Raw genomic sequence first — 13,985 nt, 5'->3', positions numbered from 1 at the left:
ACATTAAGAAGAATCAAAACTAACTAAAAACCAAAAAACCAATTTAGGTTCTATAGAAATGGATTGAAACTTGAAAAAATCGATTAAGCTTTTGAAGAAATTACTTGTAAGAACATAAAAATCATATAATATTGAGAACATAAACAAATTGGACTTATTAGGGTTCCTAAAAAAATCTGACCTTATTTCTTCAATTGGGCGACTTGCTTCACAAATATCGTAAGAGAGAGAGAGAAATTTTTAATCAGAAGTTTTGTAGGAATGAATTGATGAAAAAGAAAGTGGGAGAATTGTTTTTCCAGACTTTTCATCAGAAGTTTACGATTTTTAATGGAGGGATGTTGGAGATGAAAGGGGATACGGTGAAGAGGTTTTTTATTTGCTTTCCCTAAAAAAAAGTTTGATTTTCTTAATTTTAATTCAAAAGAAATTATATTAAATTGCTGAGTTGGCACTTAGAGATCCTCAAGAGGGCACTCTAAATTTAGAGTGTCCTCCTAAGAGTCTTTAAAATAACCACCGCCACGTCATTTTAGAGATCATAGTTTTAAGTTTTGCATTGGAGAGGGTTTTTAAGCAAAAACTCTAAAACATCCTATGTGGCACTCTAAAATTTAGAGTTTGAGTGTTGCATTGGAGATGCTCTTAGTTGAGTTTTGCATTGGAGATGATTTTTTAAGAAAAACTCAAAAAAGAAAAAGAAAAAAATCGAAAACATGACAATATGGCCTTGTAACAGAATGAGAGGAGCTTTCATCAAAAAAAGAAACGAAAAACAGAATGAGAGGAGTGGTTCACTCACATGAGACACGACCATCGTGCTTTCTTAATAAAAGGTAACCCCACCATCGTGTAGTTAAAACACTAAACCCTAATTTTCGTTGAAGTAGAAGAGATTAAGGTAAGAGGAAACTACTCCGAGAATAACTCCCCATCACTCCGATCGAGTGAAGGTATTTATCTTCTTCCTCACCTTCTAATTGAACCCTAATTTACTGTGTGTTGTATAAACACTTTTTAATTGAATAATATATGTAGTAAATCCTCTTATATATATATATATATATAAACCCTAATTTTCATTAGAGTGGTTATTAATTTTGAAAAGAGTTATTGTAAGGGAATGCACACATTTCTGTATTTACAATTGGTGTAATACATAAACCCTAATTTTCATGGGATTTTTAATTGATGTTTAGGTTTAGGAATATGTGGAAAGTCATTATTTATTTGGATATAGAAACAAACTTGGAAAACATATAGAGTATTAAATTGATGTTTTTGGGTATTACAAAATTCTAATTTTTATGGGTTTTTTTCACAGAATTATTGCTTATCTTTTTGAATGGACGAGACAAGTATCAAGTTAAAACATGAGATGGGATTTGAAGAAGCTTTCATGAATTCTGTTAAAATAGAAGATGATGATATTAATATGGTTCTACCATTGAAGATACAAGAAGAAGAAAAAACAGAAGAAGAGTTGTTTGCAGAAGGAGTCTCTTTTGTTATCTCCAAATGGACTTTACTTCAGGAGTCAGGAGCAATTAGTGCTGGGATGGATTATGGATATGTAATGAAGTATGTTAGAACTCACCTTTGGTGGGTTGAATCTGAAAAAATGAACAACTATTACACTGATGTCTTCTATTGGTTCATGGATTCAAAAGGTTATGTTTCTCAATTCATTAATTGATGGCTATACTTTTGATTTAAACCATTGAGGTTTTAAAAAAACACTTGATCATACTGTGTTCTTAGAAAGATGCTAAGTTGTCGGTCTCGACTCGAGACTGACTAATGGTCGAGCCTGAGTGTTTTTTTTTTTCAAATAAAAGTGAAAAGTGACACTTCAACTTCTAAGTTAATCTCTACAAGAAAGAAATGTTTCTCTCTTTTTATTTCCTCTCATAGCTAGTTTAGGAATTGACTCTTGTTGAGGTTCATTTGGATGTAGATATCAGTGTTGCCAAGTTATCGACTTATCTCCAAGATAGAAACAGACATATCTTTAAGGGACGCACACCGGGTGGGATCCAGGTATGACTCAACTGCATGTATATGTTAACTCTATGCGTGTTACATGCATAACTTCATTGACGAGAACCATTTTCAAATCCATTTGGTATTTGTGTACATTTCATTGCTTTCGCTATTATAATTCTCGCGGTTTCTCTTTTTCAGATTGCAAAACAATTGATGATTCTATACGAAGTGTTCTTGGAGGGGAAACGTGAATCAAATATTGAAAAACTAAGGGAGTCGGTTAAAAAACTTAGGGAATCAGCCTACCATGGAGCAAGACTCGTGCCTCCAAGCGTTTGGGTAACTCAGTTTGATCATTATAATATCCTAATAATTGGAAAAATACATGTCTGTTACTCATAAAGTTTGTTAATGGTCTCATGTAAACTCGTTGGAAAGTACCTAACTTCAACTAGAATTCAAAAAAATTCCGAAACATGTGAATAAAACTGAAATAACCTATTTATAATGCTGGAAAATAAAGATAAATGTCAGTTTCACTCATTAGGGCTGAAGGTAACTCATCCTTCAACTTCTCTAACTTAAATTCGTCCTAGGAGCTCTTTATATAAATAACTTTATGCAAAACCAATGTATGAAAAGCCCCTGAATGCATGGATTTCCCGCCGAGTAGTCCTCAGTCCCAACTCAGCCGAGTCGACTAGTTCATAAGAAACTAGTCGGAAGGAATTCAGTCCAACTCTTTTTCTGTCTAGAATGAAGATGTTGTTTATTTTTTTTATTTAAAAACTCAAATAAATGTTATTTTTTAGTGTTCCATACTTCATTAATGTTGTAAAACTTGTTTATAATTATATGTATGCTTATTAGGGATGAATTTAGTGTCTATATGAACAGGTTTTGTTGTTTTTCTTGGCTGATTTGAGCCAATAAAACCCTAATTTGACATGTAAATCTTGTCATTTTAGTTTATTAATGTTTGAAGCAAGTTTGTGATTAGATTTATGCTTTAATGTCTATATGAACTGATTTTATTTTGTTTTTGACAGATTTGAGCCAATAAAACTCAAATTTGACATGTAAATCTTGTTTTTACGTATATTTATCAGGGTATGCATTCTCTTCAGGGTATGTAAATATATCTGTATATATACACAAAATATATAATATATTTATCAGGGTATGCATTCTCTTCGCGAAACGTTCCCTAAAATGAGATTAGGTGCACGAAATAACACTTACAACTATTTCCTGCATAGTTTCGACCGAAATTGTTGGAAATATCGAAATTTCCACTGACATGAGGGCAACTTTGACCGACATAGTAGAAATCAAGCAAAAAAATCGAAAAAACTAATTACTAGAAACATATCCCTTCCTTCATCATCTTCATTTCTCTTAGATCTCTCTTTATTATTATGTTATGTTTTTCATGGTTTCTAAATCTATTTGAATGATTTACGCTTTCACTTAACTGCCTAATAATATCTTAGTATCGCTCCTGATATAACTGTGTGATTGACGGTACCTTCTCAAACTATTTTGTGAACTATTAACTATTATCAGTAAGAATGTTATCTTTTGGGTGTTCTAGCCAGAAAGTTATTCAATTTACCCCCTGAAGTAACTGTGTAATTGTTAATACTCTTCAAACTAATAGATATTGTTAAACATCATTTTATGCTTCATTATTGTTTAATAATCTTGTTATACGTAATTGCATTATATTTTTATCATTTATGTAGATCTATAAGATTTCCACACTGACCGAAACATTTCTACGAAACGTTTCCACTTTTGGGCCGACCAGAATTTGTACCGAAACCGAAATTTCATTCCTTGATTTATATTATCTGACTCGTCCCGTGTAAATATGATTAGTATCGACTAAGCCTAGTCCCGCGTAAAAGATACTTAAAAACAACAATTTATGCCCTGTACATTCGAAAATCATGAGAAACAAAATAATAATTCATAATTCTAATTACATTTTAGTAAGGAAACTACCTAAAATTTATACCAAGTCATTAAGCAATTAAAGATGAAATTAAATTGACTTTCTCGATTCACATCATGGTCCCTTGGGTGTTTATTGATATATGTGATTGAGTTTTGCAGAAATCTGACTTGATCACGAAGAGAAGGGAGATGAAGAGAACTAAGAAGAAGAATTCCAACAAGGTTTTTTTTTTGTCCCCTCTTGATGCATGACTGATATAGTTTTATGGGTTTAGTTCACTCTTCTAATTGTAGAACTATTCACCATCGAATTTACATTTACATACACACACACACACATATATAATATATATATGATATATATGGTGCTTATTGGAGAGTTATGGTCCTTTCCCGAAATCCATAGGAGGGTAGTCTCCATGGAATTATGAAGCCTAAGTCCATGAAAGTGATAAGGGGGAAAACACGAGAAAGTGGTCTCACTCTAGGCAAGTGAATGAAAGAGGTGAAGATACCGAACAACTATCATATTAGAGTTTGCTGTCCCCATCCATCAAAAAGGTATTTCTTTTCTTTTTTTCCTTTTCGTATTTTGTTGAAATAGCCATTTCATTTCTTACATAATGTTAATGTTAGTACAAACAACAATAGTAGCGAAAAAGGACCAGCCCTTCTGATAAATAGGATACTGCATGACTTATTTTTTGTATGACATATTTATATTTGTAGGGGAGTTCACTGTTAAAAGTTTATTGTAGATCTCATTTCACTGATTTGATAAAATAAAAACTAATGCCCTAATGAAGTAGTGCTTTCTGTTGTTCTTGTTTTAACGATAATGTGTCCGTTGTCTACTTCCCTGACGGATAGTTGTATTTTGTTTTTCAGATTTAAGTTCTTCCTTTGTCATGCAATGTAGAAGATGAGAATTTTTTATTAAAACACAAAAACATGATTTTAGTTTATGAATTAAGTTGCAATTTCCAGTTTGTTTCCATGCACCTTTTTTTTCTAATTATTATTCGGATGGTATTGATGGTTTTAATGAAATTTAAATCTCGAGGGTAAATAATAGTCATATTGAAGTTCCTCCTTGCTTGATTATAATAATGTCATAACATACTATAATTTACCGTGATGTATATGCATTATGGTATTAACATTTTGAGTTAATTCCTATTTGCCCCCTCCCCCCGTACTTTGTGACCAGCTTCCTTTATGGCCTCCTTTTTTCCGTAAATTCAAATATGGTCTCTTTTTCTTAAAACAGTCAGTCAATTCTTATGGTTAGTCTTTTTGTTTCCATTATTACCCTTGTTTATAAAAGAGTTTTCGGAAATTCAAATTTGACCCCCTTACAAATAAATATGGGTTGGTTCCCAAATAATCTTAACTTGTTTAGAAAAAAATTAGGGACCAAAATAGAATTTATTTTAAAAATACTAAACACACTTCTCTCACCTCCATCTCATCACCAATCTGCCCACGTCATCACTCACCTGCCACCTCACTATCTTCTCCGACGATGGTCGCCGGCCGGAAAATTCCGGCTACTATTTTTTTTTTCTTTTTCTTCTTTCTCTCTCTTTTTTCTTCTTTATTCTCTCTCCCTCCTTTCTACTCTCTTTAAAGTTCCGGGGAAGAGGAGGACCCCTTCGCCGGGGCACTGATTTCCAGACGAAAGAAGAGAGAGAAAGAAGAAGAAGAAGAGAAAAAAAATGGTCGCTAGAATTTTTTCGGCTGGCGACCATCGCTGGAGAAGATGGTGAGGTGGCAGGTGAGTGATGACGTGGGCAGATCTGTGATGAGATGGAGGTGAGAGAAGTGTGTTTAGTATTTTAAAAGAAATTCTATTTTGGTCCCTATTTTTTTTCTAAAGAAGTTATGTTTATTTGGGAATCAACCCATATTTGTAAGGGGGTCAAATTTGAATTCCCAAAATCTCTTTTGTAAAAAAGGTAATAAAGGAAACAAAAGAGTTAACCACTAAAGTTAATTGACGATGTTAACAAAAGGGAGGTCATATTTGAATTTATGAAAACAAGGGGGTCATAAAGGAAGCTGATCACAAAGTAGGGGGCAAATAGAAATTAACTCTAACATTTTTTGACTTGACAAATAATTAGGTGATAAACATGGTATTTGCAAGAATAGAAATGGTTATTTGGGATAAAGAATTACTCATAATAAGTGAAAAACAAGTAATATTTTATATTAATTGAAAATTGTCAAAATATTATGGGTATTAGCAATCAGGTGGCTTTCTAATATTTTTCTCTCTTGAAAATTGGGAAATTAGAGTTTCTCTCTTTAATATGAGTTTAATTTCCCTCTAAACAACTCCACAATTGGTTTGTTTTTCCGCAAATTTCTTTGTAAGCACAAAAAAGAAGAAGAAGAAAAAAATATACAGTATATATCTAGAACTCTTTTGATTAGCGGCTTTTATTATTATGCCACGAAGATAGAGTTCTGCTATTAGGTATATGTTTCAGTTTCTACTATTGGGTATATGCATATGAGGGTAAATAAGTGATTTTTTTTTGCCACGAAGATAGAGTTCTGCTTAAAGATAGGATTTGAAAATTGAGAATAGATGCCATTTGAGATGCTTTAATGTATTAGCTTAATAAGAATAGTAATGGTAATTTCATAAAAAATAATAATAATAATAATAATAATAATAGTAAAACCAATAATTAATAAACGTTGGTAGAGCAGTGATTCCACAAAAACACCTAACATGCATGAAAAGTTGAGGTATTACTAGAACTCTTTTGATTAGCTTAGAAGCTTTTATTAGTATATTATTAGAAAGTGTCACGTACCTAATTTTCTTGACAAAAAATAAAAAAAAGATAGTTAGACCAAAGTAATTATAATTAGATAAGCCCAAAAAGAAAGGTTGATCCAACATAAGGACCAAAATGAAACCACCCATCAAACAAGATGAAAGTCGAAGCTTAGGGGCCTTGAGAATTGGTTGGTTGAGGTCTTGAGGAGCAAGGAAGCCCATCTCAGAGTGAAATATATATATTTCGGTACTAATGGGTATAATATAATATGAAGGGTAAATAAGGAATAAGTCATTCAACAATTTAGTGATCCCAATTTACAAAGATAAGAATTTTGGGTAAAAAGTATAGGATTTGACAATTGAGAATATATGCCATTCGAGATGCTTTGATGTATTAGCTAAATAAGTATAGTAAAACGAAAAACCAATAAACATAAGTTAAGAGAAGTGATTCAACAAAAGGAGCTAACATGCATGAGTAGTTGAAATATTACAAAAGAAAATGCAAAAATTGCAACAAGGAGTTTTGAACTGCTTACCAATCTTCTTTACAATATTTTTTGGGTTGTAGGATCTTTTATTAGTGATTTAATTTAGACAGTTATCGTGCACATTACATCGTAGTTAATTTTTTCAAAAAAGAAATGTTAGTGGAATACTATGGAGTGATATACGTGGCTAAGAAGACACCTGTTTAACATACAAGAATAACAAAACTCACGTGCCACTCAAACCAAAAGATCAATTATCGGCCACCCATTAAATCCTAGGAGATGGACAAAATCAATAATCAAACGAAAAGGAAAGATGAAAAGTAGATAAATAAGTGAATATATAAAAGGGTAAAAAAGGTACTAAAATAAATTTAGACTGCCTTGAGATTAGATAAGATTTTCATTTGCTTTTAGAAGTATATTTTTGTTTCCAATTTTTAAGGGTGGCTCTAAAGGCACCCGGCCAAAAGACTGTTAGCGAGGGACCATTTTGTTAGCTCGGGGCAGTGACTATTGACCCGAGTTTTTTATAAGCACCCGGTCAACTAATTTGGGGGTGAAGTTCACCTTCGTTTTTTTCTTTTATCTTCTTCCTCCAAAACGAAATTTTTTTTTTTCAAACCAAAATCCTAGGTTGTGCACTACTACCAATATTCTCTAGCAACGACATTGACACCTACCAGCGGCCACTCAAATAAACGGAACCATCAATCCGAGTGAGATGTTCATCTTTCAACTATGTTATATCATCTTTTTAAAAGAAGTAAAAGTTCAATCATCGATATTCTTAGGCCCCAGATCAGCTGATCCGTTTTGTCCTCTTAGGTTCCGGATTAGCTGATCCATTTGACCTTCTTAGATCACGGGTCAGCTGATCCGTTTGGTCCTCTTACGTCTCGGACTGGTCCAGTCCGTCTGATAGATTTTTAGGGCAAATTAAAATGTTCATCTTTCGTCACTATCCGTCTTCACCAAATGATTTGTTGTTTATAACACTTAGAGAATGAATGGATTGATTGAGAGCAAAATCTGAGAGAGATTCGTGAGATTATGAGTAATTTGGGGAGGAAAGGTGCGGTTACTCCCAAAATTAGAGAGAGAAAATCTCGATTTGAGAATTTCGTTTGGTTTTGTGAGAAACAGATGGAGGCGTTAGGGTTAACTCATTTGGACCGTTGCTTACAGATGTGGACGGTGTTAATAGATGAAAGAGTCGTTGGGCCTATTTCTAATAGAGGAAAGAGTTGTTGGGCCTGGTGCTAATAAAGTCGCCCGCTAAAAGCTGTTTGGCTTGGTACTTATAGAAGCACCCAATTTTTAATTACAATGGGCCTAAGACCTTATTTCTTATTTGGACCCTTTATTTAGACTTTTCTCCAATTTTTCTTTAGCTTCCTCAATCATCACAATTCTTTTACTGGTCTAACTCACCCAAGTTTTTTTTTTTTGCATGGATAGCTCTTCAATAACAAAAAGAACTAACCTAACTGTTGGTAGAAAAGTGATTGCCCACGTTTTAACTGTGGGCAAAAACTACATAATTATGTGTAAACTTCAACAAGAAAAATAAAATTACTATTGTGTGAACTTCAACCGAAAAGAAAAGTGAATTTTGTGTGATTTTTAGGATGATAATTGCTGGATATAACACATCCCCCATTTTTGTTGGCCAAATCAGAACCATTAGATTTATGATTTTATGTCAATCTTGGAGGCAACAAAAAAAATATAACCTAAAAGCAATTGCAAATTTTATTTAACATCACATATAAATAATATACATTACCCTCATTTCTTCTGGTACCAAACTACACAATGAGTTCTGGATGCGATTACAATCTTGGTAACTATAACAAAAACGAAGTAGAAGATGGTCGTCAATCCGAAGATGATACTCTTGATGTTAGTAATAATGATAATAATGATAAGCCTGAAAGTGAGAATGATAGTGAAAGTGAGAGCGATAAAGAACCCATGATCGACTACATTTGCAACAACTGTCACGTTACAAACAATGTGTGGAACGATAATGATGTAATTTGCCACCAAGAAGATTATTATGATGAGGTTTAAAATTTATTTTATTATATAGTTTGTTGATTTATTAATCATATAATGATATAAATATATAATTTAATCTAATACTACACTTGGTTAATCAAATTTTAGTATGTGATTGATGAAAATGATGTGAGGTATTATCGATTCGCTGATGCTTCACAATATCTGCTCGAAGCTGGGGAAGAGACTGAATTTTTTCTCCCAGACGAAGTAGTAGTCGAAGAAGAGAAGGTCGACATATTGATCGTGCACAGAGGAAGGATTTTACTATGCAACAATTGTGAATCTTCTTTGGGTTGGATATGCGTAAGTTGAATTTTGTTTTGTTTTAGTATAATTTTTTTTTTCATCCACTCCACAATATATGTAATGATTTGGTCCATTAATTACCGGATTTTTTTATTATTATTTTCAGACGGCAATAGATCAAAGAGAACATCATAATAATGGCATCAAAGTGCATAACTACTTAATTATGGGGTAAGAATTTTAAGGAAAATTAGGTTAATTTATTTTTAAATTGCAAATCTTAATATTATTATTCATATAAATACAGCACAAGTATTAGACGTCGCGAGAGCACTGATGGTGGTGAAAGTTACGAAGACAAAGGTCAAATTCCTCCAGATGATTAGTCTCATAATTTAATTTCGCGTCTTGTTTTGGATGACTGTGGTAAATTTATTATTTCGAACTTTTTATTAAGGTTTCTATAGCTCTGCTTAAACTTCTAGTAAGAGTTTTATTAGACTTTATACTTATGAATTTTATTAAGGTTTTTATTGGACTTGATATTATATAAACTCTTATTAAAGTGTTTTATTATAATTGCATGATAAGTTAATCTATAATTTAAAATTAGTATTATGGATTACTGTTAAAATTTCTTTGAATTATTATAATTGCATGATAAGTTAATATATAATTTTGTGTTAGAATGCGTGTTGGATTAGATAACATTACTTATATTTATATATCCACGTGAGTCTATTTGAATTTTTTTTAAAAAGAAAACTTTTTTAACTTCGCCAACGTTTTATCGTTGCCGGTCCCAAGCCCGGAATAAGAAGGAGGGAAAGAGAATTACTAATTTTGATTATAAGCTTTCTTTTTAGTTTCAAAAATTAGTTTTCAATAATTACGAACAGGTCTTCTTTTAGATTTCTTATGATGTACTATTTGAGGAGTTAAATGACAATTTCTCAACTGATTTTGGTTTGTTAGAATCGGAGCCGATTCAAGATTGGTTCGGATAGTCAAACTCTAGATAGACATATCATTGTGTTTGTCTCGTCGAGCTCTTCAATTTAGAATTAAGAATCGCATATTCTCGATCGAAGTTTGACAGAGAGTTATGATTTGATTTAGGCGCTAAGTGGGCTCAATTCGGGGTCATCCTGCGGATGACGTTCATCCCTCTCTTTGCCCTCTCGATCCAAGAGATCTTGCTGAACCGTCACTTCCAGAGTGCAAACCACCACCAATAGTGTCCCAAGTCCAACAAACATGTCCCTAAAGCATGTATCCGTTTAATTCCTATTTATATTACGCAAAACCACTCCAAATTTGAATCCGTTTTTTTTTTTTCTATAGATTTCTCATTAGTAAGAGTATGTTTCAGAGTACTTTAGACAAAATATTTCGTCTAAATTCATGAGTTAATTCATCAAAGAAGTTTATAATGCTTGGTTAAGTTCGTTCGTTTTCAGGCATTCGAAGTACCTTCATCGTCAAACTGAAAGGTAAAGCCGTTGTATCCTGGGAGACAAACACCATACTGGTTTCGGTACTAATACCATGGTGTTCATTGCCTTAAGAAAAGAGACAACTTGTCTCGGCTATTTCTTGTGTATCGGAAATTGTTCTGTGTATTGGCCCTTTGGTTATGTAATACTCATTTTTGTACAGGGAAATTTCTTGTTTCCAGGAAATTGTTCTGTTTATTAGTAATTTGTTATGTATTAGACATTTTTGTATTGGAAATGTTTTTGTTTCCTAGAAATTGTTCTGTTTCCTAGCCATTTGGTTATGTACTACACATTTTTGTACTGGAAATTTTCTTGTTTCGTGGAAATTGTTCTGTGTACTGGTCATTTGGTTATGTACTAGACATTTTTGTACCGAAATTTTTCTTGCTTTTTGGAAATTGTTTTGTGTACTGACCATTTGGTTAATGTACTAGACATTTTTGTACTGGGAATTTTCTTGTGTACCGGAAATTGTTCTGTGTACTAGCCATTTGTTTATGAACTACACATTTTTGTACTGGAAATTTTCATATTTTCCCTCTCTCTAAATTTTATTCATTTTTCATATTTTCCCCCTCTCTAATTTTTTTTTCTTTTTTCATATTTTCCTTCCATCTTTTTCTCTCTCCATATTTCTTTTTTTTTCTTTTTAATTCTGTTTAAACATATTTTCTCTCTTCAATAATACTACTTTCTTTTTCTCAAGCATTGTTGCCTTATATGTTGGTAATCTTTCAAAAAGATTTTTAATGAAAACAATAGATTTTCAGAAGTCGATAATCTTTCAGAAAGATAAATCGGACAAGAATATAATTGATTTCGGAATATTTGTATAGAGATGGAGAAGATAAAATGTGAAACAAAATAAGAATGATGAAGAAGATCTTTGGTGTATAAATAAGAAGAAAAGAAACTTTCAGAGTGAAAAAACTGAAAATTTTGATGGTTTTAGAGATTGAAAAAGATGAAGAAGATGAAATGTAAGATATTCGTTTGTCCATATATTGGTCACCTTCCTTATTTCAACAAAAAAAACATAGATAGCTGATAAATAGGAACTTCGCAGAAAACTTCCTTCTTAATCCATTAGATATTGCAGTAAATTAGCTAAGTCTAAAACGTATTAAGAAGGAAGTTCATATTGCAATCCTTAAAAAAAAGGTCTAGACATACATTCTATGTGGTTTGCTGTGATTTGTGTTTTTGATGATTCTCGTTCACTAGACAACGAATCACGGCAAGCCACATAAGATGTATGTCTAGAGTATGTCTGGATTTTCTTGTTCTCTATCATTATTGTTTATTCTTCCCCATAATCTTCTTCTTCCCTCATCTTTCTCTCCCGATGGAGTTGGATTTTAACTGCAATTCATCATTGAGAAAACTGGTTAAACATGTTTGGTTGAATGAGGCTAAAGATCAAAACTTTGCATTCTCTCCATTTTCCATCTACTCTGCTCTTTCCTTGTTGGCTTCTGGATCAGATGGTAAGACCCTAGAACAACTCGTGGGTTTTCTCAATCGTAAAGATCTCAATGATCTTAACACTTATGTCTCTCAACTCATTCAATCTTTTGATTCCTCCTCAACCAAGAATACCAATAAGAAGAAGGATGATTTATGACGGACCCATAATCTCATTTGTAAGTTGTCTGCTAGTTGATAATTCATGTACTTTACAACCTTCTTTCCAAGAAACTGCTATTTCATTTTATAAAGCTCAAACCAAAGCTGTTGATTTTAAAACTAGGGCAAAAGAAATTAGGGAGAAAGTTAATACATGGGTTGAAAAGAGAACAAAAGGACTAATAAGTGATTTACTTCCACAAGGATCTCCTTCTGAAAGTACAAGGTTATTGTTAGCCAATGCACTTTACTTTAAGGGTTTATGGAAAGAAGATCAATTTAGTCCAGAACTAACTGATAACGATGTTTTCCCGGAGAAGAAGGAAGCTAGGTGGGCGTTGCTTCTAATCATACTTGTTCAACTTTCTTCGACAAGGTCTTGAGTGAAAAATTCATTGCCCTTAAAACTTTCCTTCACTAAATAACAGAGAATAGGCGAAAGATATCTAATGTCATTAGTGTATGCTTCTTTCAGAATGAGCATGGACTGTTGACTCCATGAGCATGCACAAGCTATCGTTTATATCCATCTTCATCAATGAAAGTAAAAGGAGGATGAATCGAACAATGTTCGGCTCGACTCAACTAAAAAAACAATCAACCATCATTGTTTGGTTTGGCTTTGGCTTCAACTTTAAAAACCACCAAAACCGAACTATATATAATTGATCTGTATCTAATTAGATATCATTATATAATACTATGAAAGAATTACCATTACTTAATATGGATTGGTAAATTAAGAAAAAGATTTTTAGTTATTCAAAAGATAATAGTTTAAAAAGTGACATTGAATTTTAACCTTCATTCTTCTGACTTTATTTCACTTTTTCTCCTCATGTGTTTATTTGGTTATGTGAGTCGGACCGACCAACCGAACTCAATCGAGTCGGACCAATCGGGTCGAAATAAGTTGGTTCACGATTTGATCGGCTTGACTTCGGCCGACCAAACCGTTATTGATTGGTTCAGCTTCGGCTTGACCCTAAATGGTCAACAACCGTCCGCTGCTCACCCTTAAGTTCGGTGGTACGGTGGTAGTAATGTGCTGGTAGTTGAGGTGGGTGGTGGTGGTGGTGAATGGTGGTGAGGGTGGAGACAGTGGTAAATAAGGTGCAGTGTTCGTGGTGGTGGTGGTAGTGGTGAAAGTATGGTGGCGAGGGTGGAGACACGGTGGTAAATTAGGTGTGGTGCTCGTGGTGGTGGTGGTGGTGGTGATGAGGGTGGAGACACTTGCGAAAGGTAACTATGGCTACTTCATAACGTTCACAGATGACTTCACTAGATATGGTTACGTATATCTTATGAGGCATA

The 13,985-nt window shown here is 33.1% G+C and overlaps 2 protein-coding genes across 2 annotated transcripts; both read left to right on the top strand.

Annotated features, from left to right (window-relative positions):
• Window positions 1–716: 716 nt before the first annotated feature.
• On the top strand, window positions 717–5,014 carry LOC147568147 (uncharacterized). Its single transcript, XM_086654582.1, has 7 exons — window positions 717–953; window positions 1,325–1,670; window positions 1,958–2,040; window positions 2,185–2,325; window positions 4,105–4,167; window positions 4,352–4,506; window positions 4,834–5,014. Exons 2-6 carry the CDS (start codon window positions 1,346–1,348, stop codon window positions 4,439–4,441), a joined length of 702 nt encoding a protein of 233 aa, XP_086510708.1. The 5' UTR covers window positions 717–953; window positions 1,325–1,345; the 3' UTR covers window positions 4,442–4,506; window positions 4,834–5,014.
• Window positions 5,015–8,912: 3,898 nt separating this feature from the next.
• LOC147568146 (uncharacterized) lies at window positions 8,913–10,120 on the top strand. Its single transcript, XM_086654583.1, has 4 exons — window positions 8,913–9,303; window positions 9,406–9,603; window positions 9,713–9,777; window positions 9,854–10,120. The coding sequence occupies exons 1-4, from the start codon at window positions 9,052–9,054 to the stop codon at window positions 9,930–9,932; spliced, it is 594 nt and encodes a 197-aa protein (XP_086510709.1). The 5' UTR covers window positions 8,913–9,051; the 3' UTR covers window positions 9,933–10,120.
• The last annotated feature ends 3,865 nt before the right edge of the window (window positions 10,121–13,985 follow it).

This window comes from Eschscholzia californica, unplaced genomic scaffold (genome assembly GCF_041429995.1).
Source record: "Eschscholzia californica isolate CP2 unplaced genomic scaffold, dmEscCali1.0.p SCAF_1, whole genome shotgun sequence".
In the NCBI taxonomy this organism is placed as follows: domain Eukaryota; kingdom Viridiplantae; phylum Streptophyta; class Magnoliopsida; order Ranunculales; family Papaveraceae; genus Eschscholzia; species Eschscholzia californica.
Note: the sequence above shows the minus strand (reverse complement) of the source record. Positions and strands in the feature narration are given on the sequence as shown.